Below are 26,402 nucleotides of genomic sequence, written 5' to 3' on the forward strand. Positions count from 1 at the left end.
ACAGGTTATTGACCTCTGATTTAAATATACGTTCAGTGACAGGTTACAGGCGTGTAAGTTGTGAAGTAGTTTTAAATCCGCAGGTTAGGCCGCCAAATTGATTTGTCCAAATACCGCAGAATTCCAGACAATTAGGATAATAGGGAACCTTAGTCATTTTGCATATAATTACCACTAAGCTTATATTTAAGGCATAGAAAGATAACTTTTTTGTATTAGCTGAAAAAGTAGTATAACTTACATTTTACTGTGTTGTCTTTATACAACTAATTAACAGCTTAATTAGCAGATTGCATGTCGCCCTACTAGGACGGTAAGCGTATAAGAGATGGAAATTTTCCGTAAAATTCCTGTATTTTGGATTATCCTGTCAGTACCTGAAAGTTTGCAAACGATGGTGACGTTAGCACTTCGAAACACAAACAGTGGAAGTTTTCATACATTATATAGCATTAGTTCGTTATCTACCGTGAAAGCCAACTATAAAGCTACAACTTGTAATTTTGTCTCATCGTTCAGCTATTTTCTATCCCCCCTCCCCTCCCCAGAAGACTACCGAGCCAAGAGTTTCATAATTTGCTCTTTGATTATTATTGCTGGTGTTTCGCACACGTTACTTCAAAAGGACAGGCACGGGTCTTCTGAGTAAATGTTCTTTTCGTGAAACAAAATAAACCGGGCTATGTGTAAAGATTACTTCAACGATTTCAACATTTTGTCTGTGTTGTTTTTGTCAGTCACCCGCTGAATATAGCCTATTCGCCAGCGATATGTGGTGCTGTTTCAGAAGATTGCTGTCGTTTCAAGGTCACCCACAAAGTAGCTTGACTTTATTCTACTAGTACTCAGTTCTGATGTCAACCAGGGTATAGGATATCTCGACTGAGACACTTCGTGGTTTCCTCCAGTCATTTAAGGCGAGGACGAGAGTGACGTAACTTGACCCATTGCGGTCTGTTGTACGAAATTCACTCAAAATAACCGGATTTTGTTTCTAAAAATCAATCAGCGAACCATCTGAAAATATATTGACACTTGCTGTTCTTAGAATCCGACACTACTGCCCGTACCGCAAAGAAAACAACGCATCTGCATTAGGAAGATCAAATGGTTTATGCTGTTTGGGGAAATAACCGCAGTTTGTTCTGAGAATCGTACGAAATCCATTAATACGCCCCCTTTGCAGGACGCATAGTTACTGATTATTAAAGCAGGTGGTGTATACATTTACTGCTATTGGGGTTTAAATGTTTAAATTAATGAACTTTTACTTAATATCATTATGCTGCCTTCCCTAAGTTGTAAATGTGTTTCAGCCTTTAATTACGCCATCATCAGGTATGAATACGACCAATAGTTAAATACAGTACATTAATACTGTTTTCTAGTGGTACATACATGCCTTACAGATTACTTTAGACAATACTGTCTTTGCATGCAGTTGGTATAGTCTGAAAATGACGTTAGTGAACGTCGTCCTGTATGTGGGAGCGACTGTTGGGTGGCTGAAGTAGAATACTTAATAAGTTTAAATGCTTCATAATTGGTGTCATTTCAGATCGGGATGGGGGGGGGGGGTGCACGGGGCGCGAGTGTGGGGAAGAATAGAGACCGTTCAGAATTTATCAGATAGTCTGAAGGCAAATTTACAGTTGGAAGCAGCTTGTCATGGCGGTATCGCCTCTTGACTTACGTGACGCGGTTACCTGTTCGGGTCTAAAATAATAAACGGGCTGTCATGTGTTTACTCAGTCATGTCACGCAGACCTTGGGTCATTGCCGTAAAATTAGCCAATCCCATTTCGCACTTCCTTCCACGAACGTCATAATTGTCACATGTCTCTTGATGTTGCACGATCTCAGCAGACGTTCTAGCAGATATTTTGTTTTACATTCTGAAAGTTAAACCGTGAATATTTTTTTAATTTTAGTACTTGTAATTAGAATATTATGTATCATATAACACAAATACTGGTGCCCCAAGAAGATGTATGCACATCATAATACGGAATATTAACCTTGTGTATAGATCTTTTCGGGACACTCTGTATATTTAACTTTGCATCAAATTGACTTATTTTCAGTAAGAATGCGAACAATACGATCACTAACTTAAAACAAAGTATAACAACATGAAAAATATAAGCTAATAATTCATAACTTCCTATATTACAGCTGTACAACAAACGGTAAGATGAGTCCATTTGAAATTATTTTAATGTGGTTTATGTACTATAAAATGCCGCACTGAGGAAGTTAATACTTGAAACATGTCTAAAGATGACGTATCAGATGGCTTAAGTATAACACCATGAAGTTGCGTATTATATAAAAGTAATGTAGATGGAAATAATAATGAATAAATTCGAAAAATACACAACAGGAACACTGCAACATAAAATCAAACATAAAATGACTGTAATGAAGGTAATCACTTTACTTCTGCCCCTTTGCATGGTCAGATTTTTTTTTTTCTGTAGAAACTGTGCCGTGTACTTTTGGTTGACCTCAGTACAGCTGGCATTTCTGGAGGGTGATGTCATTCTGACGTCACAGATAACTTTCTCTTGACATGGAACTGATACCTAGCAGCATTTGAGGTTCTCACAGCGGTGAGAACGAAGATGGGTAGTGGGCAGTTGAGGATTTTGTTCTGAAAGCTTCAAGTTGTTAGTTCTCGTCCGTTTGGAGCTCCTGTGTGGTGGAATCGCGATTTACAAGGAGCCAAGCCTCCGACTTCTCTCTGTATTTTTGAATCCGCTGTGTATGAACCCAGTCACTGCAAGGTTTAACTGTTTGAACGGCGATCATGTCAGAGAACACACGCAGGTCCTCCATTACAAAGACGAATTGGTTCTTGCAGTTGTGGTCAAATAACCGAGAATCTCACGAAACCCATATATATGTACTGTGTTAATATTGCTGAATATTAAAGCAGATGGTACAAATCTATAGTCAGTTACACGAGATTCTCATTGAATTGTTTTCCCCCCATGAAACTAGTTACGCCAGTTAAAATAGTGCTTTGGAAAATGTTTCAACATAAGACGGATTTCAGACTGGAGAGACGATAACCTTTATAATTTCTAATATTCACCATATCAAGTAGGGCTGATCATTTAGCTTGCATGGGGAGATAAGAATGCATTCACAATTTTAATTATACATCTGAAGGGAACAGTCACTCGGAAGACCTAGGCATCGATGGAAGGAGAATATTAAAGAGTATCTTGGAGAAGTAGGTAGGAGGATGTTGACTGTGTTCATTGGCGTAAGATTTCTGTGATGTGTGATTCAGTGCTTGACTAGAAATATTTGGTATTTCTAAGCCTTACCAAATTATGGAAGAGCTATGTGATGTCACATTATTTTTGTTTAGGGAGCTGAACTTAATGAAAACGAGTATAATTCAGTGTTTCACATTTGACGTTACCACTGGGGTTTGAAGTGTTAAGGTGAAAATATACACATTCTTAACGGACATTGTATGAGTTCATTAAAGATTTTTTGTAAGAAATATGCTGCTTCATTAATTCATTACAGAACATCCTGACATAAGAACGGATATTCAAGCTGATATGATTTCGCAAATAATCTTCATATTGATTAATTTAAAGTTGTCGCATTACTATTTCTTGTGTATATTTCAGCTGTAAGTAACGTTTGTACTCCACAGAACCTATAAATAAGTGAAAGATCTTGTAGAATGGTGGGCATCTTTTCCTTTCGGTATTGTCAAGGGATGGGTTATTCAGTAATACGTTAACGTAAATTCCAGATATCCCGAAAGTGGGAATATCAAGAGTATTTTTGTGTTCTGTTGTGATGAGGCATTACGATTTATTTGTATCATTTGATATTTTAGATAATGCAGTAAGCCGCTGTACGCATTCAGGATGAAGGAGTGTGCTGTGAGAGAAATTCAATAAACATGTGACTGGGTTGCGGGTGGAGGGGATGAATCAATATCTTCCTACACTTTAACATTCACGGCTGATCGTAAACAACGCTGCATCTTTCTATATGCAGTAAGATGTTTGCGTTGGGGCTACAACGTAGGTTTTTTGGGACTATGTATGAACTCCAGGCGACAACTGTATTGTATTTTGTTAATATCATTGCGACATCTGAGTGTTGCTTTGCTGAATTTAAATTGTTTTTAGGCGATTCCTTTAGTTTCCAACGTTTCTTTACGATTTTTTTTACAAATATCGCCAGAAAGTACAAACTGTCAGCATCAGACTTGTTTAGTCACCACAGCTCTAAATTACGAAATCTCTGAAAATGACTGTTAACTGACGTGGAAGAATGTGGAAAAATGAACGCTGTCACTTCTTATGGTTAGAATCACAATTAAAATTTTGCCGTATCTTTGTGTGAAGTTAGCGTGCACATTTGTTCGGCGAAGGACTACTTTTATTAGCGCAGACTGTTAGACCTATATTCTTCTTGGGAGATAATCGTTAATACTATTCGTTTGGCCCTAAGATACCAACCAATGTGTTGTGCTTCATGATTTTCCTCAAGCCATCCAATTTAATGCTGCGGGTGTAGTCCACGATCGCTTTCTTGCAGCCAGCCATTCAGTCTCCCATTTTGATGTGACTTACGCAGTTGGAAGGCGTTGTTAAGTGTTATTAAGTGCTCTTGTACTGGCCAAGCCATCCTTAATTTTGGCCCCGAGGCAACAGAAATAACAACATGTCGACAACCAGCGCTTGTTATTGCATTCTGATACTTTGTATTGACGCACTGTTTCATATTACAGCTTGCATTTGTTGGGCATAATGTAAACTAGAAAGTTTTGCGAAATGCCAGTCAGAATCACGTCTCTGACTATTTCTGGACACACAAAAGTTCTCTCACGTCCTCCTAGTAAAGCGATGGCGTCATATGGCCAGCAGGTTGTGCCAAGATTCAGGATGTGCGGGGAAGAGGAGACTTTTTATGAGTTTGTACTTGTAGCAACAAACGATGCTGTGACCATGGACGACGACAAAATCCTGTCCTGTTCAAAGATAACTCAGTTTGCGTAAACATTGTGAACTTAGTAGTGGTTTGTAGGTTCTTTCATGGTTATGACTGCAGGGAAATTTCAGTTTACATTAAAATTGATCCTGGCAGAACTGAACACAATATAGCACCATTTTAGTTTGAGTACTGTATTTGTGTGGCGTAGAAAGAAGAATGTACCTGAGAACCGTGACCTCTTGGTCTGTTTTCACTTCGGCCATTGTATCCGAAACTACAGAACATTAATTACTAATAAAATTATTGGGAATAATCTTCATTTTTGGAAACATGCAGTCCAAGAATGTCTTAGACCCAACTGGAAATACTATTCTGATGGAAACATGATTATTGTGAATTGTTAGACGAAAGGCATTAAAAATCAGGGAATTATACGGGAAAACTACGGAGAGGTAATTTTTTCAAAGCTTTTGTTAAAATTGTATTTGGTATCAAAATGGATATTTAAGGAAACAGGACTCCAAAGTGTGGACTGGACTTTACTTTCTCGGGATAGGATCCACCTGCGAGCTCTTATGAACATTGGAATGATCCTATGAGTCTATTGAAAGGCTAGGAATTTGAGAACGGCGATGTTCTGGGAGGAACACGGTCAGGCATAGAATAAAATACACAAGAAAATCGCCTTCAAGAATGACGGGGGAAAATAGCTTGCAGTGAACAGTGATATCGTGTAACGTTTGTTACACGACTTTCGAATCCTTCAGCAAACGTATTTGAGACTATCATCACTGAAAATAGATATTTTAGAAAAATTATCACCAGCCAATACACGAATTTGAACACATATCGTAAAATGTACATTGAAAAATTGATTAGTTTGTTATTGAAAGTCAAGGCTGTCTGAATTGATGCTGATGTATCGACAATCTGTTTCCGATAAACAGTTTAATCAGTAGCAATGTTTGACAAGTATGTTCTTGTATTTCGGTGAAATTTATGGAAAGTATGTGTTAGATCGCAGTTCGGTAGTTTTTGTCAATTTTATTATTAAGAAGAAAAGTAGGTAAGAGTGAATGAACAAATCTTATGTTGAAGAGTTACTCTTGGTTTTACATTGCTTGCAATCTAATAGTGATCAACCAACCACCGCTTGTCTGATATTTGCAAAATGATTCTGTTTTTGCTTAACAAATTACATACATACTGGTTAGTCGCTGCCCTCCTCTGTGACTTGTAGCTAATTTATGCTTTTTCGTGAAACTTTACTGAATTCTTGCCAAAAGAAGCGTCTTTTTTATTTAATAAAACAAATAATACTTACATGATCGCAGTACAAACTTCTCAGGTGAGAGCGATGCTAGCGCCACGAAATTCAGAGTTCTGAAATTTTGTGTGATAATACACATTTGAAATAATGTACCTTCTGTTGTCCTCTCTCTTTTGAAGGTAGGCAAAAAATATTGTAGCCGACGAACTTTGATTTGCCTAAGAGTCGAAGCGAACACACCTCTTTGTATTAATTTTGTGATAATTCGGTTACATTCTGTCTTGTGTTGTGTCACCTTCAGCTTAACTAAGTACCGGTAGACATTAGACGTTTCTGGAACAGATAACACAAATAACTGTGACCTACATAATGATTTGTAATGCGGTTGCAGGACCAAGCACGCCAGATTTTCACTCGGGGGGGGGGTTTATGGGTTTGTCCTCTATGGCACTCGTCACTGACGTGAGTTCGTTTAAAATATGGAAGACTATGTACTGCCATCTTACTTCCTTGCATGTAAAGTTAAATAGTCTGATGATAACTTCGGGGTTATATTGAGGAATCTGATAGGTACATATGTGCTTGTGCGAGGGAGCGAAACTTGATCTCTTAATCTGTATAGGCCTGAAACAGCGGCATGGTGGCTGCCCTGTTCCTGCCTCCGAGCTGCTTTTGGCAGCCATTTCTGCGACTGCGATTACCAGAGTTAATTTTCTGAAGTAAATCGAGAGATACAATTTACAGCAGTTAGTAAAACTTCGTTACGCTAATAGTTATTTTGACTTGAGATTATAAAAGTTTTACACATCTCGAAATATTTGTCGTTAATATGGTTGTGTAATGAGGATTAGCGTAATCAAAGATAACTATCTCCCTGGTAGCAGAACCCGCAGGTCCGACACCGACAACACCAAAGCCCGCCATCGGACTCCGTTCTGAGTCAACTCCATTTACCATCCTCACAGTCCACCTCTCTAAGATCCATCTTTATATTACCCTCCCATATTCTTCTTGGTCTGCCCAGTGGCCGTTCTCCAGGATGATTCCACGCCAAAATTCTGTGTGCACTCCTTGCCCCCAATGCATGTCCAGTCCATCAGAGCCTTCTAGATTTCACTGTCCTCACTATGCTAGGTGACCTGTACAATTTACGTAGCTCCTCGTTATGTGATATTCTAAATAGCCTACTTATTTCGATCGTCCTAGGTCCAAATGTCTTCCTGAGTGCCTTGTTCTCAAACAATTGTAATCTGCTTTCTTGCTTCAAAGCAAGAGACCATGTTTCACAGCCATACAAGACAAAAGGCAAAATTTTTGTCTTGTATATCCTGATCCCCAGTCTTTTAGATAGTAAACGAGATGATAGCATTTCTTGAATTTAATAAACACAAGTGTTCCCTGGATGTATGTATTCTGCTCTTAATTTCATCTTGGACCTCATTTCTGTTTGTTAATGTTGTTCCCAGATTCTTAAATTTTGAAACATTTTCAAATGATGTGTTACTTATGAGTATGTTTTGCTGTTGTTGCTGATGTTGATCCTGTATTACGCCCTTGTATTTAGTTTTGTCTACATTTACTTCTAGGCCTATTTCCTTGCTAGTCTGTAGGAGAGTTCCTGCAAATTGACTTCATCAGCATAGGCAAGTACTTGGTCACACCATTCAATTCGAGCCGTTCCTGATTCTCTGTGACCTTCCTGGTGACAGTTCTAGAGCAAAATTAAAAAGCACTGCAGTGGGAACGGACCAGACAGAAAGTTACTTATACACACTGTACTAGATACCCCATCCATAAACATCTTGATTAACCTAAAAAGTTTCTTTGATTTTCCAAACTCAATCAAAATGCCATACAGTACCTCTCTTCTAACTGAGTCATGTACCTTCCTAAAGTCCACAAATAGTTGAAGTACTGACCCATTACACTTCCACTTTTTCTCTAATATTTGTCGAATCCAAAAGATCTGATCAATAACTGACCTATCAAGGTCAAATTCACATTGATCGTTCTCGATAGTTTTATTCAGAAATGGCGTTAACCGTGCCAAAAGAACAGGAGCGGAAAATCGTACACGTGTTTTCCAAATAAGTCGTCCGTCGCACACAACTATAAAAAACAGGTGATAAAGTTGTATTGCTTAATACTTTTCTTACGTATATTTCTCTCAGTTGATCCAGTCAGCGCGTTGTTCGAACAAACTTTTTTATTACAGCAAGTTCCCTCTTCGGAATTCGAAATCAGTTGAAGGTATTTTGAGTTTGGAGACACACAACTTTGTTGCAAAGCGAACAAGACTGGATATTAAAAATCAGAATTTTAATACAGTTTACGGTTTAGGTTGTCTGGTCTTTTCTGACGCACTTCAATCGTAGATACTGGATCTGTTTGTAAGCTTTCCTTGGATAGGAGATCAGCCCGTCCTAGGATTGTAAGACAGGAAACATTTGTTTCCGTGCGGGATTCAAACTCTCGACCCATAGTCTAAGACACGAAATTTAGCAGAAAGTAATAAGGAAGTGATAAATTTAATCTTTCATTCGTATCGTCTCTTACATTCATCTATTTTTTTTTGATGGGAATGCTATTATAGGACATCTTTTTTATCTGTCGATGTTTCTCTTCTGAGTAGTAACGCTGTGTGAGCTTGTATGTAGGTATAATCGTCGTCTGAAGATGGAGACAGTATGTGACTTCACATCGAAATCTTTACCACTGTTGGAATCCAAGATATTTTTTTATGTACCTGTCTGTGGACAGGCGCATTCCTAATAGCTTTGTAAGTTTGGTAATCGTGTATGTAGTAGGTCGTGATCTATCACTAGGTTCCCATTTCCAATAGGCTTGGAAGATATGCACCGGAACCAATTCGTTGGTACCACAGGAATAACATTGCACCACGGTCATTACGCGTGTTGGAACAACTTTTCAGAGAGAAACAAGTGAACTTACTGGTTTTACACTTTTTTACATAGTTAACAAGTTCTCAGTTTTTCTCCTGAAGCAGCTCGAACCTATACGATGGAAACAAAGACTTTCCAGAGCGCAGAGCTTTGCTTGTAAAGTCTCAAGAAGATTAGTATAAACCTTCAACAATTTTCCATGCATTACACAACACTGCATATACGAGGGTCGCTCATTAAGTAATGCCCCACATTTTTTTCCTCAGAACATATTTATTCAAGATGGCTCAAATTTAGTGACAATATAAATCAATGTTTCCTTTAAACATACTATTTTTCCACATAGTCCCCATCAACTTGTACGGTTTTACGCCAGCGTGGAACAAGTGCATGCATGCCTTGCCGGTACCAGCTCTTGTCCTGTGCACGTAGCCATGTCCTCACTGCTTGAATCACGCTCTCGTCATCTTCAAATCTTGTTCCGCGGATAGCATCTTTAAGTGGCCCAAAGAGATGGAAGTCGGAGGGTGCCAGATCTGGACTGTAGGGTGGATGGGGTAGCACCGTCCAACCCAATTTGGTGATTTCTTCCCGGGTTCTCAGACTTGTGTGAGGGCGTGCATTGTCGTGCAGGAGCAAAATTTCTGCTGGATGCTTGTGAGGCCGAACTCGTCGAAAACGCTTCTTGAGGGTTTTCAGGGTCCTGATGTACGCGTCTGAATTGATGGTCGCACCTCTTGGCATCACATCCACAAGAATGACCCCATCACTGTCCCAAAAGACAGTCATCATGACTTTTCCGGCGGAGGGAGTTGTCTTGAATTTCTTCTTTCTCGGTGATTGAGGATGATGCCACTCCATTGACTGCCTTTTTGTCTCTGGCTCAAAGTGGTGTATCCAGGTTTCGTCACCTGTAATGATCCGGGACAGAAAGACCTCTCCCTCAGCATCAAAACGCTCCAACAATTCAGAAGAAATCGTTTTCCTTTGAATCCTGTGGTCTGCTGTGAGACTTCGTGGAACCCATCTTGCGCACACCTTCGAATATGCGAGAGCCTGGATAATTGCAATCACACTTCCATTGCTGACTGAAAGCTGTTGGGCCAATTGTCGAGTTGTGATGCGCCGATCCTCACGAATAATGGCATCCGCGCGGTTCAACATGTCTGGAGTGGTGGCTGTGGCAGGACGCCCAGAGCGCGGCAGATCACGGAGCTCGGTTTCTTCACTTCCTGAAGCTTTAACTCTCTTAGCCCAGCGACCAACGGTGCTCCTATCGACTGCACAGCTTCCATACACAGCACACAAACGTTTATGAATGTTCACCACCGTTTCTTTTTCAGCAACAAGGAATTCAATTACAGCTCGTTGCTTGTAACGAGAGTCGTTCACAGACGCCATTTTAACAGTTCACTACAGCTCCGCTATCGGTTGGAATCATTTGAAACTCCGTACACGAACGCGGGAAACATCAAATCTCAAGCATGTAAAAGTACACTTTTCTATCTTCATTATTGGCTGAGAAAAAAAATGTGGGGCATTACTTAATGAGCGACCCTCGTATATTGTACACTCAGGCATGACACACATTTGAATATTCTAAGAAAACTAGCTGGAAAAATACAGTTAATATCTTAAGGAAACACATTCATGATTCCAATGGACTGCTAGGTTAAGTGTTAACTAGTTTGTTGAAATAGAAGCCAGAGTAAAGATTAAGGGAATATGTAATGTGTTAAAACCTTTGATACCAAAAGTTAATTTGCATTTTATAACATTCTTGCGGTTTAATTTATATACGCTGATAGAGATGGTTCCCGAAGATTTATTGATTTTATAATACTATTCATTAGCATATGTGGGTTTACCATATAGCATACTTGTAGAACGGTGTTTGTAACTTCTATGTTATATTTTTTATGGTTTGGAAAATGTGTGAGAAAGTAAATATAAAATCTACTCCAGAAGCCCCGATATGTAAGAAACTCATGGTCATACCGCGTTCACGCTGAAATCGTGAGTAGATGTTTGTGTCAAATGTACTCATCACCATGCATGGTTTAGCATCTCGTGTAAATAAACCACTACGTCTTAATAGTTTTGGAAATTAGTTCCCAAGGCTTAGTAAATGCGGAAAATCTATAAGGAAAATGCTGTGATTAAATTTCTTCCAGGCTTCAAGGAATGTAATACTGGGCCCTCACTTTGCTTCATGCCAAGAACTTTCAGTTCAGGACAACAACGTGGGACTGCTGAGTAGGAAACGATGTTAAATCTCAGTTAATCGTAGAATGAACCTTCTGAAGCCAGTCTGGTATCCAAAAGTTATATCCTCCCTCATATAAAAATACACGTCTCCATTATAAAGATCACTTGGTTAAGGCTTTTTTGTAGAAATAACTCTTTATAATGAAAATCTTACGAAATCCATGAATACAATCTGTAAAAAATACAGTTACTGAGTGTTAACGTAGGCGGTACGTTCATTTACCACTGGGTTTTAAATTTTTAAAAGCGTGGTGTTTAAACCAGGGTGTTCTATGTCACCTGCTGGAATTACAGTTGAGCTACTGTTGATGTAAGTAAAACGGAAGTTTTGTCTGTAGTTGAAACCACGACACGAAGGCTTGTGGGAGAGCGCAGGGATCGTTGTACACATTCATAACGTCACCACTAGATGTAAATGAATGGTTAGTTTTATGCTCCAGCAGTTTTACCCCAACTGTAAAGCCGCCAGTAGTCGTTCGGACAGGAGGCTTGTTGAATCTCAAGTTTCGGTGTGGAAGATGTGGCGATGTCCTGGCTTAGCATTGAAGTAGAAGAATGGTTGTATGATAACGGTTAATACGGAACGTGTTACTCCCACGATGATTACTGCTCTTGGCAGCAAGCACCGTCTTTGGTTTCTGGGTCATTAATACCAGGTTTTCCAGTTTGTTAACGCTATTTCTTAGTTTTTATTAAACGACACGTGGCATATAAGTCGTTCCATAGTCCGAATGAGGATATGGTCGTTAGTTTGCTATCCCAGCGTTTGGGACTGAGGAATCACGAGAAAGTCGGTATAAGGTTTTGTCAGAGGTAGTCCATCAGAATATTGGTCGGTTTAATTTTACATACGAAGTGTAATAACAGTCATGGGCTCAGACAGTGTTGGTTGTCAACGGTTTTGTAAGGGCTGGCATTCTTGCTTCGTATTCGGAACCTGCCTGACTTTGGTATCGGCTATTCTTACCCAGATATTTGAGTCTTCAATCAGTTTCGTAATAAGATAAAACCCCTCAAGTTGGACACCTCGTTATATTGAACACTTTTAATTGGAACCGGCGAATATCCTATAATTTTACATGTCCACAATACCCTATATCCCTATAATACCCCTTTATCGTGGAACTTGAATACCCCTTTTGCTGTAAGTTGGACAGGTTCATGCACTTAACTTCGATGCTTTTCAGGGAAACTTTTTCAGTTACATATTTTGTTATTTTGAATTTCTGACTGATGAATGCCTCCTCTCTGGAGGATTATCTTATGGACATTGAACCCATCATTGGAATGCATTGCAAGTGTTTAACTATTCTTTTGCTGAACCCTTAACTGGACTACAGTTTTGCAGAAGACGGTTTTAACTCCGTCAGTACTGTGCTTGCATTTGAGTTCAGACTGTGTTAACAGAAATGGAATTTTTCTTTTTGCGATGGGGAAGCAATAATTGGTGGAATTAACTTTAGAAAATGTTATTGAGGCTGGGGTGTAATGCGCAATGCATGGGAGTGGGCTTCAAAATATTATTATTAATACTATTGTCATTAATTCTTTATTCAAGTAAGCCTGCAGTAGTTAGTGTATGTAAATAAATAGATTATATTGTCATTAGATGACAATATGATTTTTCTCTTTCCCTCAATCTTGGACACCTCTTTAAGTTGGACACATTTTCGTGGAACCCAAGTGTCCAACTTAGAGAGGTTTTACTGTACATTAAACGGCATGATCACTCCAATCTTCCTTCCTTGCAATGTGTTAGCAAATCAGTCAATTACATGTGGCGACTCACGCAATTAAAATATTTATATTGGCCGTCTTATGCTCCATTGTTTACTGTAGATTCCTGTTCATCGACTGGTCAAAAACTGTCGCTGATTTGCAGAGTAAATCGATAGATCGGGCTCGAATTCGGAATTGAACAGAATACGATGTTTCGGCCATGCCCCTGACCCTGAGATGCTGAGGAACCACGCCCTGGTCGGTGCACTGGCTTCACGAACTTCACACTCCAGTGAACAATTAAAATCTGTCAGGACATGAGCACACGTGCGTGACTGTACAATCTTCTGGACATGTGGTTGGTTCACCGGACTGCATTGGAGGTTAAGACGCTCTCAGAGTGACAACGTTACAATACTGTTCTAAATACCTGTCAGTCTGAAATTTTTAACGGACTTCAAATATGTAATGACCTAAAACATTCTAGTTAGTGGAAAAACGAACTTTGAATTGTGAGAAGTGTTAAAAAAATTTAGATCAGATTAAATTCTGCGAATTGCTGCTATTATTCAGTTCAGAATCTTTTTTTTAACTTCTTTTATACTGCTAGAAACTTTGGTCTCACAATAGCAGGTGGTCGTGTTGTTTGTCGTAAACCGTGAATTATTTCATCACGCCTCTTGCGAAATGTTCAGCTGTGGCTGATAAGGGAAAACTTGTTTAAAAGAGGAAAAGTGTGGATCAGAATGTGGATTGCGAGAAGAAGAAAGGGCTTGTGGAAAATTATAATTTGAAAATTCTGTAGTTATAGAAGTAACAGTATTTCTCGATTGACGATACTCTTTTCTATTTATCCCACTTACACTGTTTACAATACTTCTTTGACATTTTGTTTGCGTTGGTATTCAAGGATATGCATTTCCTTTGCAAATAAATAAATTACGACGAAATGAAACACATGAACATACAGCTAAACCTAGGAATGGTAGGGAATTGTGATCAAAATCAAACCCTGGCTGCAAGAGTGCGTATTGTTAACGCATAAGCTAGGTTCTATATATTACCTCTAGTTAGGGCAGTGTTATTGATTATGTGCATTCCTAGTTTAATTCTGAGATTTAAAATTGCTCTAGGTAGGGCAACTGTAGAACAACTGTACAGTGGACACCTACCTTAAATGTGAGAAACCCACATGTACCAAAAGACACGTAGTTTTCTTCTTTGGAAAACAGACGAAGACTGAAGAAGAACATAAATGATTCTGCTCTTATATTCCAACCGAAGCGAGGGGTTGTGTGGTGAGAATGTGTTGTATACAGTCATCAGAAAAAGTTTGTACGCTTCAGCACCATTGTTTATTAGCCAGAGACTTTGGCGATCAGAGGCTGATATTACAAGTATCCTGCTACAGGTAGCGTACTGCTGGTTGGTAGCTGGCATGCTGAATACTAGTAAATCTTGTCACTGGCGTGCAGAGCAAGTAACATAGCCCCCCCCCCCCTCAACCCCAATCTGATAAGTGATACCCGCCTACAGTTCCAATACAGGGCAAGATTGAAGCCCTGGCAGTCGAAAACTTGCGGTATTTTCATACAATACAGCAATTCCAAGCAAAGAATGTTTTTACATATTTAGGTAACACGAATGACAAAATTCAGTTTACCATATGTGCTAGCTTTCTGACTATTGAACAGATGGCCATGCTATCGAATCCAGGTTAATTTGGAATGTTGATATAGCTCACGATTTTAAATGTTATTTTGGGGGAAAACGTTTTACGTTTGCAGCCTGTATGTTTTTGTCTGCTTTGAACTTGTCGGCCGTAGCGTAAGAAATTTGCATCGTCGCCGTGTTTTCAAGTGAGAGTTACAAATAATTTCTAGGTAGATCTCCATATAGAATTTTATTAGCCTGAACCGGGCGATTAATCAGCCATCACCATTAAACAGAAATATGGATTTCGTGCAGCCATAATGTTGTTTTAAATTCTACAAAACATATTTTACCAAAGTTGTATATTTTCGAAGACACGATTCCGTAATATCATCGACCCTTCGTATCACAGCCCCTGTTATTATCAGCTGTAGGAAATTAAAATAACAAGAGATTACGATGGCCTCTATTGACAACGTTCACAGCAAATTCTGCACAAAGTTTTTACATAATTGGTTTATTATTGTAACGACGACGATGTACGCTATGTCATTGTTTTGTTAGTTTATATGCATTTCGACCCATTCAGCTATCTTCAGTGCAGTTTTCTGAATTATACACGTAATACACATCTGACCAGATTTCATAATGTATGATGTAATAACTTGTAGTACTGTAATTAATTTAGTACTTCTTAGGCCTAAATCTAATTTTCCGCTTTTATCCGCTACGAATCCGTTTTTGAGAACGCGTACGTACCTGATTTCATGTGAATTCAATTAGGTAATTAAACTCGGCTTTGTGTGCTGTTTTAGTGTCTGAGCGTAAATATACATTTAGTTTGTACCTTAACCTACGACATTACAGTGCAGCGCAGCAGGAAAAGAAATGATCTAAAGTGATTTTATTGATCGTCGGGTTGCCATAAGGCAGTGTGTGAGGGAATGATGTCAAGGTCGCGGTTCACTAGAGGCCCCGATTTGGGTTTTCGGTTTCATGACGAACATTAGTGAAGTACGAAGCTCTTATATCTTATCACATTACATGGGTCACTGTAAGGACTTGCATTAGTATAATTTTTGTGCGCGTTGATCGTATGCATAGTATAGAACTGATTAGATTTCAAATGGCTTTAGCATATACACACACGCTTATAGCCTGACTCTGGAAAATGGTTTACAAAATTCAAAACCTACAGTTAGAGAATACAAATGGTTTTTGACACAAAATACAGACGGAAGAATTGCCTGATTTCTTTGTTGAAATTGGCCGTCGTTTCATAGGCTGTCTGTATGCGAAGGGACAATTTTGTTTCTCATATTGGTAGGTTTGTAAAGGCATGAACAGTTTCGGCAGTGTATGTACAGCACTTAAGACGTCTTCTCCAGAATTTAACCTTTACGAAAGTTGCCAGCGATGATTGTCTGGGCTGCAGGGAATTCCTCCACTAAACATTGTAACCAAGGTAACCGTGGTAACCAAGTTACCTGCGATGAAAGTAACCATAGTCATCAATTCGCCGTGGAATTTCCCACCGTCATTTCCGCGCGCCGAAACTCACGACTTCCCAGAAGACAAGTAATCTTCAGGCTTAGGCACTTTTTTTCCCCAAGTTTTTCAGTGAACTGGCTTAAAAACGATGGGATATGTAGACGGAATATCAGACTCAGAGCACGGCCTCTGTGTCTCTCGTAATCCTCGGATTGAAGGCTCAGTGTTGAATATTATGAAGCAGCTAATGTCTGCCAGAAGTAAGATGTATAACCGTGTATACTGAATGGTTCCTTTTTCTGTGTAGTCATATACACCGCACAAGTCATCGTGCCACAGCTGATTGCTGCGGGTTCTGTCTGTCTGAAGGACATTGCAGCTTCGCTGCACTTCACGCCATACGGTCTTCGTTACCGATTCCGAACTATAAGTGCAAAGAACCAGAAGTGTTTCACGGAGAACAAGTACCAAGTCCGTTTCTGACCGTGCTGCAGAAAGAAGCGTAGGACGATACATAATCGTGTCTGCTTACCCTCGTTGCCAGAGTTACTCGGGCATGTACAGTACTCGTACAAGAAGTTCTGCGAAGAATTTGATTCCTACATCAGTTCAAATGTTAAATTCTGCATGGCCAAGCATGCAAGACTACAAAGTAGTTCCACTACTACTACGTTCAATTTTTCATATGTGGGCTAGCCTTAATAACAGTTCACGCCGTTTGCTTGTTTAAGAATAAGTGACTTAAAAGCCGAAACGTTCTTCCTGTTCGTTTTTTACTAATATTTGGATTAAAATAAGGAAATAACGAGGATGGTGACGATTACGTAATGAGGAATATTCTTCACTGTCCGGTGGCCAGATTGAAGTGGGTGAAATTGTTTGGAATAGATTGAAATGCAGACAAAATGTTTGTCCGAAAACAGGAAGTGAGGAGACCACTTGGTAGACCTAGGTGTTAGGTTGGAGGATAATATTAAAGTGGACCTTTAAGAAATATGAGGAAATAGGAGTTGTGGTGTGGGCGGGTCTCGTAGTGGGCTACTGTGAACGCGACAACGAACCTGTGGGATCCATAAATGGCAGAATGTTTTTTACCTGTCCCAGAAGGTTGTGGTCCATGAAATTGGGTTATTGGGACCCTTGATAGAGGTGATGATGTACTGAAACTTTTGTGATCTTTAAGGTTTCCATATGAGATATTTTTCTCATTGTGGCGCCTGCAAGGGAAGACAAGTTCAGGAAAGTCATATTTAATTAAAAGTGAGGTTAGTTCACACTATAGGGGCAGGTCGCTGTCAGGTCATTTCAGACCAAATATAGAAATTGTTCTTTCAGTGGGAATCTTATGGGTAGGACAAGAAGCAGCTCCCAATTTGGTTGAGGGCGGGATACCTTGGGGCACTCTGAGGGACAATTTTTGTCCGTGTGCCCCAACCCCTAGGTACTTGTCGCCATTTCTAAAGATAGCCGAATTGACATCGGCGGTGTGACTTGATGGCTGACTCCGTACTCTTGCGGAAATAAGTTTTTGTGTTTCACGGGCCTTTGGGACTGTATGAAATTCACCCTCGTTGATATATACTTGTTATGCATCTACGTTATTCTATTTTTCCCCCTTTTCGCAATTTGTTTATAAACTGTTGCCAAAATAAACACTTCCACTCCCGATATGTCCGACATCTTGGTACGTACCACTTTATGCCCTTGTCTTTACTTTTGACCGAGACCTGACCTAATAGTGTGCACGCTCCTCCCAAAGTGTATCCTTGCCTTTCGAAGGCTTGTGCAACGCATGCCACAGCCCTATAGTGTGAACCAGCCCATAACGAAGAGGGAACTGTGTTACGATTTGTCGCTAATATAGTCTACTGCCCTGAGATTCACATACTTAGCGTAAGGAAGTGCCTGGGTTAGGTCATTCAGTTACCAGATGAGAAATACTTTTTGGAAATTTAAGGTTTTTTAATACATCACAATGGGCCTGCACTTTGAGAATAGGCGGGGAGAGAGAAACTGCGTTCAAAGTAAAATATTAAATATTTATGTTTATATTTTATTGCGTGTTTAGGGATGGCCCTAAAACGACTAGCAAATCCCAGACTATTGTGTCTGCTAAATCGTCTCATAACAAAGGAGATCGGACTTTCACTTTCTGCAACCCACGGGGTTCAAAGACCCAGCCAACCGGTTTAGTGTACCTACAGTCACTGTGTAGTGTTCTCATCATGGCAACATGCATGTGCTGTGACAGTGTGTTCTGTTGTTACATAACTCGGCGAAGTGCGCTACATATGCCCTGTTTGAAAGTAGCGAATTACAACATTTATAATGGTGATAAACGTGGTTTATCGTTTTAATGTCCTCCTCTGAATGCCATTGGCAATGGTATTATAACACTTTTGTTTTGTGTTGGACATCGTCTGTTAAATGTTTTTTTTTTATTCACAGCGTTTCGAATGATGGACCTTACTTCGTCTTCAGGTAAAAACTAGGAGATCCCGGATCTGGTGGACTGATCTATTACTAATGCGTGAAGGCCCACCGATTGGAACAGCTCAGTCTACTGGATCCATCAGTCTCCCCTCTTCCTTACCTGAAGATGAAGAAGAGTCATCATTAAAAACGTTGAGATTTAAAAGACGATGAGCCAAGTCAAGCAAGGAAAGTAGTAACTTATTACGTCGCCTAACACGCTAACTGTCTTCTCGTACGAACAAGACAGACCAGATTTTGGTGAGAGCTGTTAGTTTCTCAGCTACTGAAAAAGGCTGTCTCTTGTAACCATGACTGAACCACAACCACCCGACGTGCCTGTCTATAGTTTACCTTCATACAAATGTTAGCATTACGTTCCCATGTACATCCACATTTCTGTAGTAACAACTAGGAAACTAAATGTCACGGTGAGAAATTAATACACCATCTATTGTAGTCTGAAAATTGGAAGATAAGGGGCAAGTATTACGGAAGAGAATATTAAAGGTATGATATCATCACATCCTGTGGTGTAACAAATATTATTGTTATTATTATTATAATTATAGACTAGTTTTATAAAACCCTTTCGAAGAACGGGTATTTACTTTGTGTCAAACCGTATAAGCGTACGCAAACATTTTAAATCAGGGTTTCTCAGCGTTTAAGACCTAGGGACACATTCACCCTTCTTATCGACTCGCGGGCCGATTATTTACTGACACAGAACTTCAATTTATTGAAAGATGATGGTAGTTTATTAAACATGCTTCCATCCTACTGTCTTCAACGGGTAAACGTATTAATCATTGCTTATTTTTAATACTCGTATTATTGCAATTTTTATTGGCCATTCTCTTGAAACTTCCCGCCATAACTTTTTTTCTTATAGAGTGATATAGTGTAACTAAAATGTACGCGGGCCGCAGAAGACACATCGAGTATCCGCGAGTTAAGTACCCCGGTTTTAAGTATTGCTGACCACATTCGTGAAGTGACAGTTCTTGAACCTGTTAACCTCCATTCCTGTGTTTCTGTGCCCCATATTTCAGTCTGTGGATGTTTCATTATGTTACATCATACAGGAGGGGGAAGTGTATGCTGTTAATTCACGGCGTGCAGCACCAGCGTGAGAAAGTGCCAAGTTTCGGTAGAGACGACGTCATTTATTTCCCCTCATGACATGATTATATTGTTCCTTTCTTGGACCGACAGGTGGAACAATGTCGCCATGTTGGAGTCTGCTGCCCAGTCTCTGGTTCCCAGAGAGTCAGAAACCCTATTTGTCTCCCGCAGTAAACTGCATGGTGCCTGGTCTTCTATTAAAAGCTGATAGTTACTGAGCTGATAAAATACATTCTATACTTTTATAGGACTCAGAAATTCAAAGTGTGTTTACAAAAGGTCGTCATTGGGCTCTGCCCTGAGTGAATAGAGCCTAACCTACATTCTCACACTTATTAAATGCATTTTTGTCATTTTCGTCCCATATACTGTCGTTGAAGAGGGAAACCAAAATGTAAGAAAACAAAAATGCCGTGTTGCAGAAAGCCCACTTTTGCATTATTGGCTCCTTGACTATCTTGAAACCTGTCTGTTTAATATTTAAGGATTGAGTTCTTACCTCAAAGAAAACGCATTCCGTCACCAACACAAGCATAAACTTGTTGATGCTGTTTAAGGAAATAATAGCAGTTCACAGTAATTATTATTGCAAATCCGTTAGTACAGAAGTAATTGAATTTTAAAGTAGGTGGTACGTATAATTGCCACCTGGTTTTAAAGGTTTACGAAGAAGTCTTGTGCCTTTGTATAGCCACATTGCATCTGTCTACAGTTATATATAGCTTAACATTTTTTGCGTACGATGATTTATCAAAGCAAAGCGAGTGGATTAATCAGCCGGATGTTTAAGGAAGCGTTTCCATCGCATGCAAATACAAACCAGACATTAAAGAAAGTGATGATGCGCACTTTCGATTTAGTTAGTAGTCTTATTTGGCTATATCGTGTGAACATTTTCAGTGTTCAGCTAGTTTTGTACTCGGTATTCATCTTAATTAAACAAGATTCTTAGGTTTTCATGTGTGGCGCCCAGTTTTGACTAAAGATTTATGTTTTTAAATTAAGTGCAACCAGCGTTAAAGGAACCTGCACAGGGCGGAATTTGTGAAACGCTCTTTAAACCTTTATAAGTCAATGGTAACTAAGTATCACTCCTGCTTTACGTTCATAACTTGCTCACAGAGCGTTTATGGGCTTTATTTGGTTCTCTTAAGTAGGAAGAGATGAACTATAAATCACTAAAATTTGTGTATGTGGTATGGTGTGTTGTCTCAGAGGAAAGAATTGCGCTTTTAAATATTATCTGCGGGAATTTAAAGGTGTTTACTTCATCGGTCCCGTTCATCAGTGTTACGTAACATATGTTAATATGCGAGGCACCTTCCTGTAGAGGCCAGATGGTGGGTGCACAGTTTGCTGCTGACAGTATTCGTATCGTCGCTCGCCTGCCATCTGGGCCCCATACACTCGTACATTTTACAGAATGCGTGTTACAGACCAGCCAATCAGTTCTGTATCACATGGGCTAAGTTCATACTTTTGGTCGGGAAGTCTCAAAGGAGGGAATTGAAGACACAGATAGGAGAAAATTGGTCGAGGCTGCAAGAGTTAATGTGTTCTCTCAAAACACGCACGCATCTGTCCGGTACCTACTCCCATACAGTGACAACTTTGAATGGTTTCTTTTACTTTCTATTTGGCTGTTCAAAACTTCATTTTCTCTGTCCAAATTCAGATGTTCTCAGAGGGATATCATTATTTTTGGGAACACGGACAGAAAACACGGGGCGAAATCAGAAATCAAGAGACGGCTATGGATTTCCCAGTCTGGTCTTTCGAGACGAGTGTGCTGCCACAAACGTTAGTGGATGTTGAGAACTATTGGAATGTTTTTGAGGAAGAAATTAGCAATTAATGAGGTTTTAAGTTTTCACGGAGGTGAGTATGAAGATGGCTGACTGCCTTCTGGGTTGTGAAGTATATAGTTTGGTGGTCGTTTACCGACGTTTCAGAGGTGCTTGCTTCCTCAATCATAAGGATGATGAAGAATGAATGTATATTTTGCTACAACAGAATAATCACATTGTGGCTTTTTTCGCTGTTTTCACTCACGGAGACTGGACGTTTCCGTTGAGTGCTTAACATTTTGTTGAGTCGTACTGGAAGCCGCAATTCATACCACGTAACTGTTCTTTTTTTTCTTTCGAAATATAAGTGTTTTCAGTAGTCTTGATGAAATACAGTGTTTCTTTCCTCAGTGCTTTTAACAATCAGTATACTATATAAGATATTGTAAATGCGTCATATTGTGATTATAAGTATTAAAATATATTAAAAATTTTTGCCGTCAATCACAAATATAATAATGTTAAAAGATTAAAACATCACAACACCCGTTGATGGCTAAATTATAGCCGAAACTAGTCGTGTAAGTTCCTATTGTAATCGAGTACTCGATGAGGAACGTTAAATGATGTTTTAATCTTTTAACATTATTATATTTGTGATTGACGGCAAAATTTTTTAATATATTTTAATCAGTATACTGTCAATAAAACACCATCTGCAGCCACAAAACAAAAGTAAACTGAATCCCCCCCCCCCCAAAACTGTTTAATTAATTTGTCACGTTACTGTACGAACAACTCGCCAGTATTGCCATCTGCTGTACAGAACATAAGTCCAGTTAATAACTGTCTCGGACCTTGTATATATTCGCCACATAATTGAAGATTAAACCGTTTTAAGTTCTTAACGGTTTATTAGTCTCCAAAGCCACTTAAAACATTGTCTATGGTAAGTACACGAGTAATTCAATCCTATAGAAAGAATTGTGTGTATTGTACTGCAACAAGTAATGTTCCGACACCTACGAAACAGGAAGTACATGTACGTGACGGATCGTTATTGTCTAATGTCCTGCTTGTAGTGGGTGCCAGACGGAATAGACATAAACCACCAGGATCTGGCTTTAAGCCCGTATGGCATCATCCTTACTTCACTTAAGACGGTTCATGTGGGAGTCGAAAAGTTTATGTATCTGAGGTCATTTCGTTTCGCCGAGTGTGTGTGTGTGTGTGTTATTGCTCGAGAGACGCAGTATCTGGCAACAAAAATAGCTTCCAGTCTAGTCCATCCAACTGCATGTAAGTTGGTCTGAATAGCGATTACGTAAGACGAAGTAGGCTTATACTAGTGATATGAATTACTGTTAGAGACTCTGTGAACATTCGCCATCTTGAACTCGTAATTTGGCAGAGAAACGAAAGTAATGCGTTATATACCATGGAACATCAGACCTGCGGTGCAAACGAGAATTATATTCGTCTGCTCATCATTATTTGATTAATTGTTCGGAACAAGTTAGAATCTATTCATATTCCACGAGGCTTCTTAGCCTTAATTCCCAGTGGTCAACGATTGGTCGCTCAGATTCGTGATTCTTGAGAAGAATTGAGCATGTTGGTCGTGAGGTGGCAACAGTGCACTGAAAGTGTTTTTGTCACACTGTGCTTTTGCTCTGCTGGCAGTAAAGTGAGCATTTCTTCACGGTGATTATGGAGCTGCATACTTCGCAAGTGGACCAGAAAGCTGATGATACTGAAGTTGTGGTGTAGGTAATCTGTTTTCAGCTTCTTATAAACGACCACTTACGTGAGAAAAGCAAAGATTCAAAAACGAGCACTAACCGAATTTTGTGGGTCTAAGGTTCGAATCTCGGGCAAGATATGACGTTAGTCGTACTTGTCTTGGTCTCCCAAGGCAGATATTGGAAAGGATTTCTGTGAAACATCGTGTTCCATAAAAGGCGGTTGTTTTCACTGCTTGCAGACCAAGCGTTGTGGTATAATATCCCTGCACAGTGACCGACATGGCTCATGCTTGGAGTTCCTGAATGCTTTATACACCTGTTAATTGAAGTTGATTGGTTCGCAAAGGTACGTAGATGCGCAGAAGCGTTTAAAACTCGCCCGCCATCGTTCCTGTGCCTCACTCTAGTACGCAGGAAGTCGCAGGTTGGAATCTCGGCTCATGTATCAATATCCTTATTGAGGTTTTTCTTCGTTTTTCCGTGTCGCTGTGAGGAAAGCGTCGTCCGCATCTTTCCACAGCCAGATCCGTGAAGCTGACAACGTCGATGTAGAGTGATGGAATCTTCCGGCCGAGTCCATGTGTATTTTACAAGAATATATTGTGGTCAAGAAATGTCCTTGCTTTTTACGTGTTTATTAACTCAAGTGCTTGTCATTGGACCGTGTCCCGTGCCGGTTCAATTTAGTTGTCATTGGGAACCCGACTGTAAACTCCCTCAGTCGATGTCTGTGTTTCTCTTTCCACGAGGGGTTTCAGTCAAATATTAGAATGCAGTTCACGTTTCTGTGCGTGTCACACTTCCTGCCTGTGTCATAACTTAATGACGCAGTACTGGCTTAAAAGTATGCGGAATGCACAGTCACATGATTTTCTAGTTTTGTCAGTCCGTCGCCCTTCTCACATTAAAATATTCTCGTTCCACACTCATTAACAGAATATTGCTGCAGTTGATGCTGCATTTGGAGTGGTCAGAACAGTGGGATTCATCCACTTACGATTCTCACAAAAAGAAAGTTAAAAACATTTACTCCTATGTTGCAGTATGTTATTGGCATCACCAAATAGCGTGTTAGACGTATCCACGAGTAGCATTAGAATGGCGGTTAGAAACAGCAACTGGAACGTTGCATTAGACGTTTAGTGGAGCTCTGTGTTTATTAGGACAGTGATTCCGGGGGTCGGCGCCCTGAAAAGAGGTTAACTGCCATCCATGTTCACGTATAGCTTGATTTAGACTAAGGTTCTTGCCACCTGTTAACACTTACCGTGTCGGAAAGCGCTGGACTAGCTTCGTTCTCGGTTGGTTCCAATACCAACTGTCGATCCTGTGTTAGGAGTGCTGTATTTTCCTGTGAAAGTATTCCGCACGCAAAGAACTTTACTTAACTGTGACTGTGTCGGTTCAGTGCACTTTTTAGTCGAGGGATGCTCGTGGGGCGAGTTACAAAAAGGGCTTCCCATGGTCGGGTTGGCATTGGTGCATTGTCAGAATTTCCGTAAACTGCCTGATATTTCGTTTTCGGTAGTAGGTTTGCGACTTATAATTTTGAGGAAAAGTAATTAATTTGTTTTTCAGGAAGCCCTCATTCTGGCAACCAACGCCCCGAATACTTCAAATAAACCTGACAAAGAAATTTTATTTCAATCAGAAGTGATGGGTTGAATACGAAGGTATACTGGGCACAAAATATCTGCTAACATGATCTGCATTACAGTTAATTGAGAAGCGATAAAAGGAAAGGAAGGATAATGCGCTGTAGCTTTCCCTCCCCATATCACAGCTGGCTGGCCACCTACGTATGTGTTTGTAATTGTCAACGTCAGCTCGGAGATATTTTGCGACAAATGTGACGACGCTGTTCGTTAGAGAAGATCACTTATGTCTGGACAGTCTCTCTGGCTGAAGGAGCATAGCTTTTTTTCCGTTTACTGAAAAGTAACTCTTGTTTAATGAATGCATTTCTGAATATCACAAGTTTAAAATGTATTTTCTTTACACAGTCAATTCTGATCAAAACCAGTGAGTCATTATCAACGTACGAACAAACTAGGGCGACGAACACTACTGTGTTAAGGTGAAAACCTGAAATCTCAACTGTACTATGTCACTTTCTCAGACAAGTCTTCTTGAGAAATTCCTTTCACTAAAATTTATTCAGGAATACAGGGAAGTAGAACGAAGACTAGAAACAGTGAAACTCTGTCGAAGTTTTCTTTTCCTCTTTTAATTTTCTTCTCGGAAAGGTGGCAAAATTAGAGCTATTAGAGGAAACACACTGACAAGTTATTTCAGGCGAGCGCATAAAGGGTAATTACGATAACTTCATTCTCACAAGTAGGGCTTTGAGACCTTCGTAACTGATAAAGGTGTCTTATTTGTTTTGCATTATGTCATACATGTAAATCTATTCAGACATGGCGAAAACACGAAATTAGCGTGTCGAAACTGGGAATCAACGGCTGTTGTGAAGAGTCCGTACTGGTATATGCATTTATTTCTAAATCTAAACCCCATGCGTCTTTTATAAATCGAATACAGTTCAGAAACAGATGAAATGTAGCTCTGCTTGCAAAATGATAGGCATTTTAGAAATGTGACTGACAGTTCACGTAGGCTGCTGTTGATGTATGATTTCCTACATTTGGAACAAATATTCATTTCACCGGCTAATACTGTTCTTACATGTGTAATATTTAAGTGTAGATGGGAGAAAAGTGTTTCTGGTATCTGAAACAAGTAGAGGGCGCGTGAGAGCACGGACTGATCATTCATGTTCCATAAAAAATGGGGAATTTCTTTGTCAGCTGAGTGACCATCAGCTTCTCTTCTAAGCCTTCACTTCATGCAGTTGCCAGATGTTACATATATAGCATTTCTGGAATTTAAATTTTTTACTCTGTTGGATCGTGTGTCATTGAGTATAAGGCCTATTTTTATTAGGTTGTGTGTGCTTGTTACGAAGCATCACGAATCTGTAGTTTTGTAGCATAAT

General features: G+C 39.7%; 1 protein-coding gene across 4 annotated transcripts in view; it reads left to right on the top strand.

Moving 5' to 3' along the window:
* LOC110835892 (uncharacterized) overlaps positions 1 to 26,402 on the top strand; it is a 171,051-nt gene that overhangs the window by 110,660 nt on the left and 33,989 nt on the right. For 3 of the 4 annotated variants that reach the window (XM_022076590.2, XM_022076589.2, XM_087347286.1), the window contains exon 4: positions 18,724 to 18,756. The exons of the other annotated variant lie outside the window; for it this stretch is intronic. In XM_022076590.2, coding sequence (XP_021932282.1) covers positions 18,724 to 18,756 — 33 coding nt within the window. The remainder of the gene's footprint in view (positions 1 to 18,723; positions 18,757 to 26,402) is intronic. 4 annotated transcript variants of the gene reach the window in all.

This window comes from Zootermopsis nevadensis, unplaced genomic scaffold, assembly GCF_977971745.1.
Source record: "Zootermopsis nevadensis isolate Lab colony 2312 unplaced genomic scaffold, Znev_1.0 Znev_ptg000011l, whole genome shotgun sequence".
NCBI classification, from domain to species: Eukaryota; Metazoa; Arthropoda; class Insecta; order Blattodea; family Termopsidae; genus Zootermopsis; species Zootermopsis nevadensis.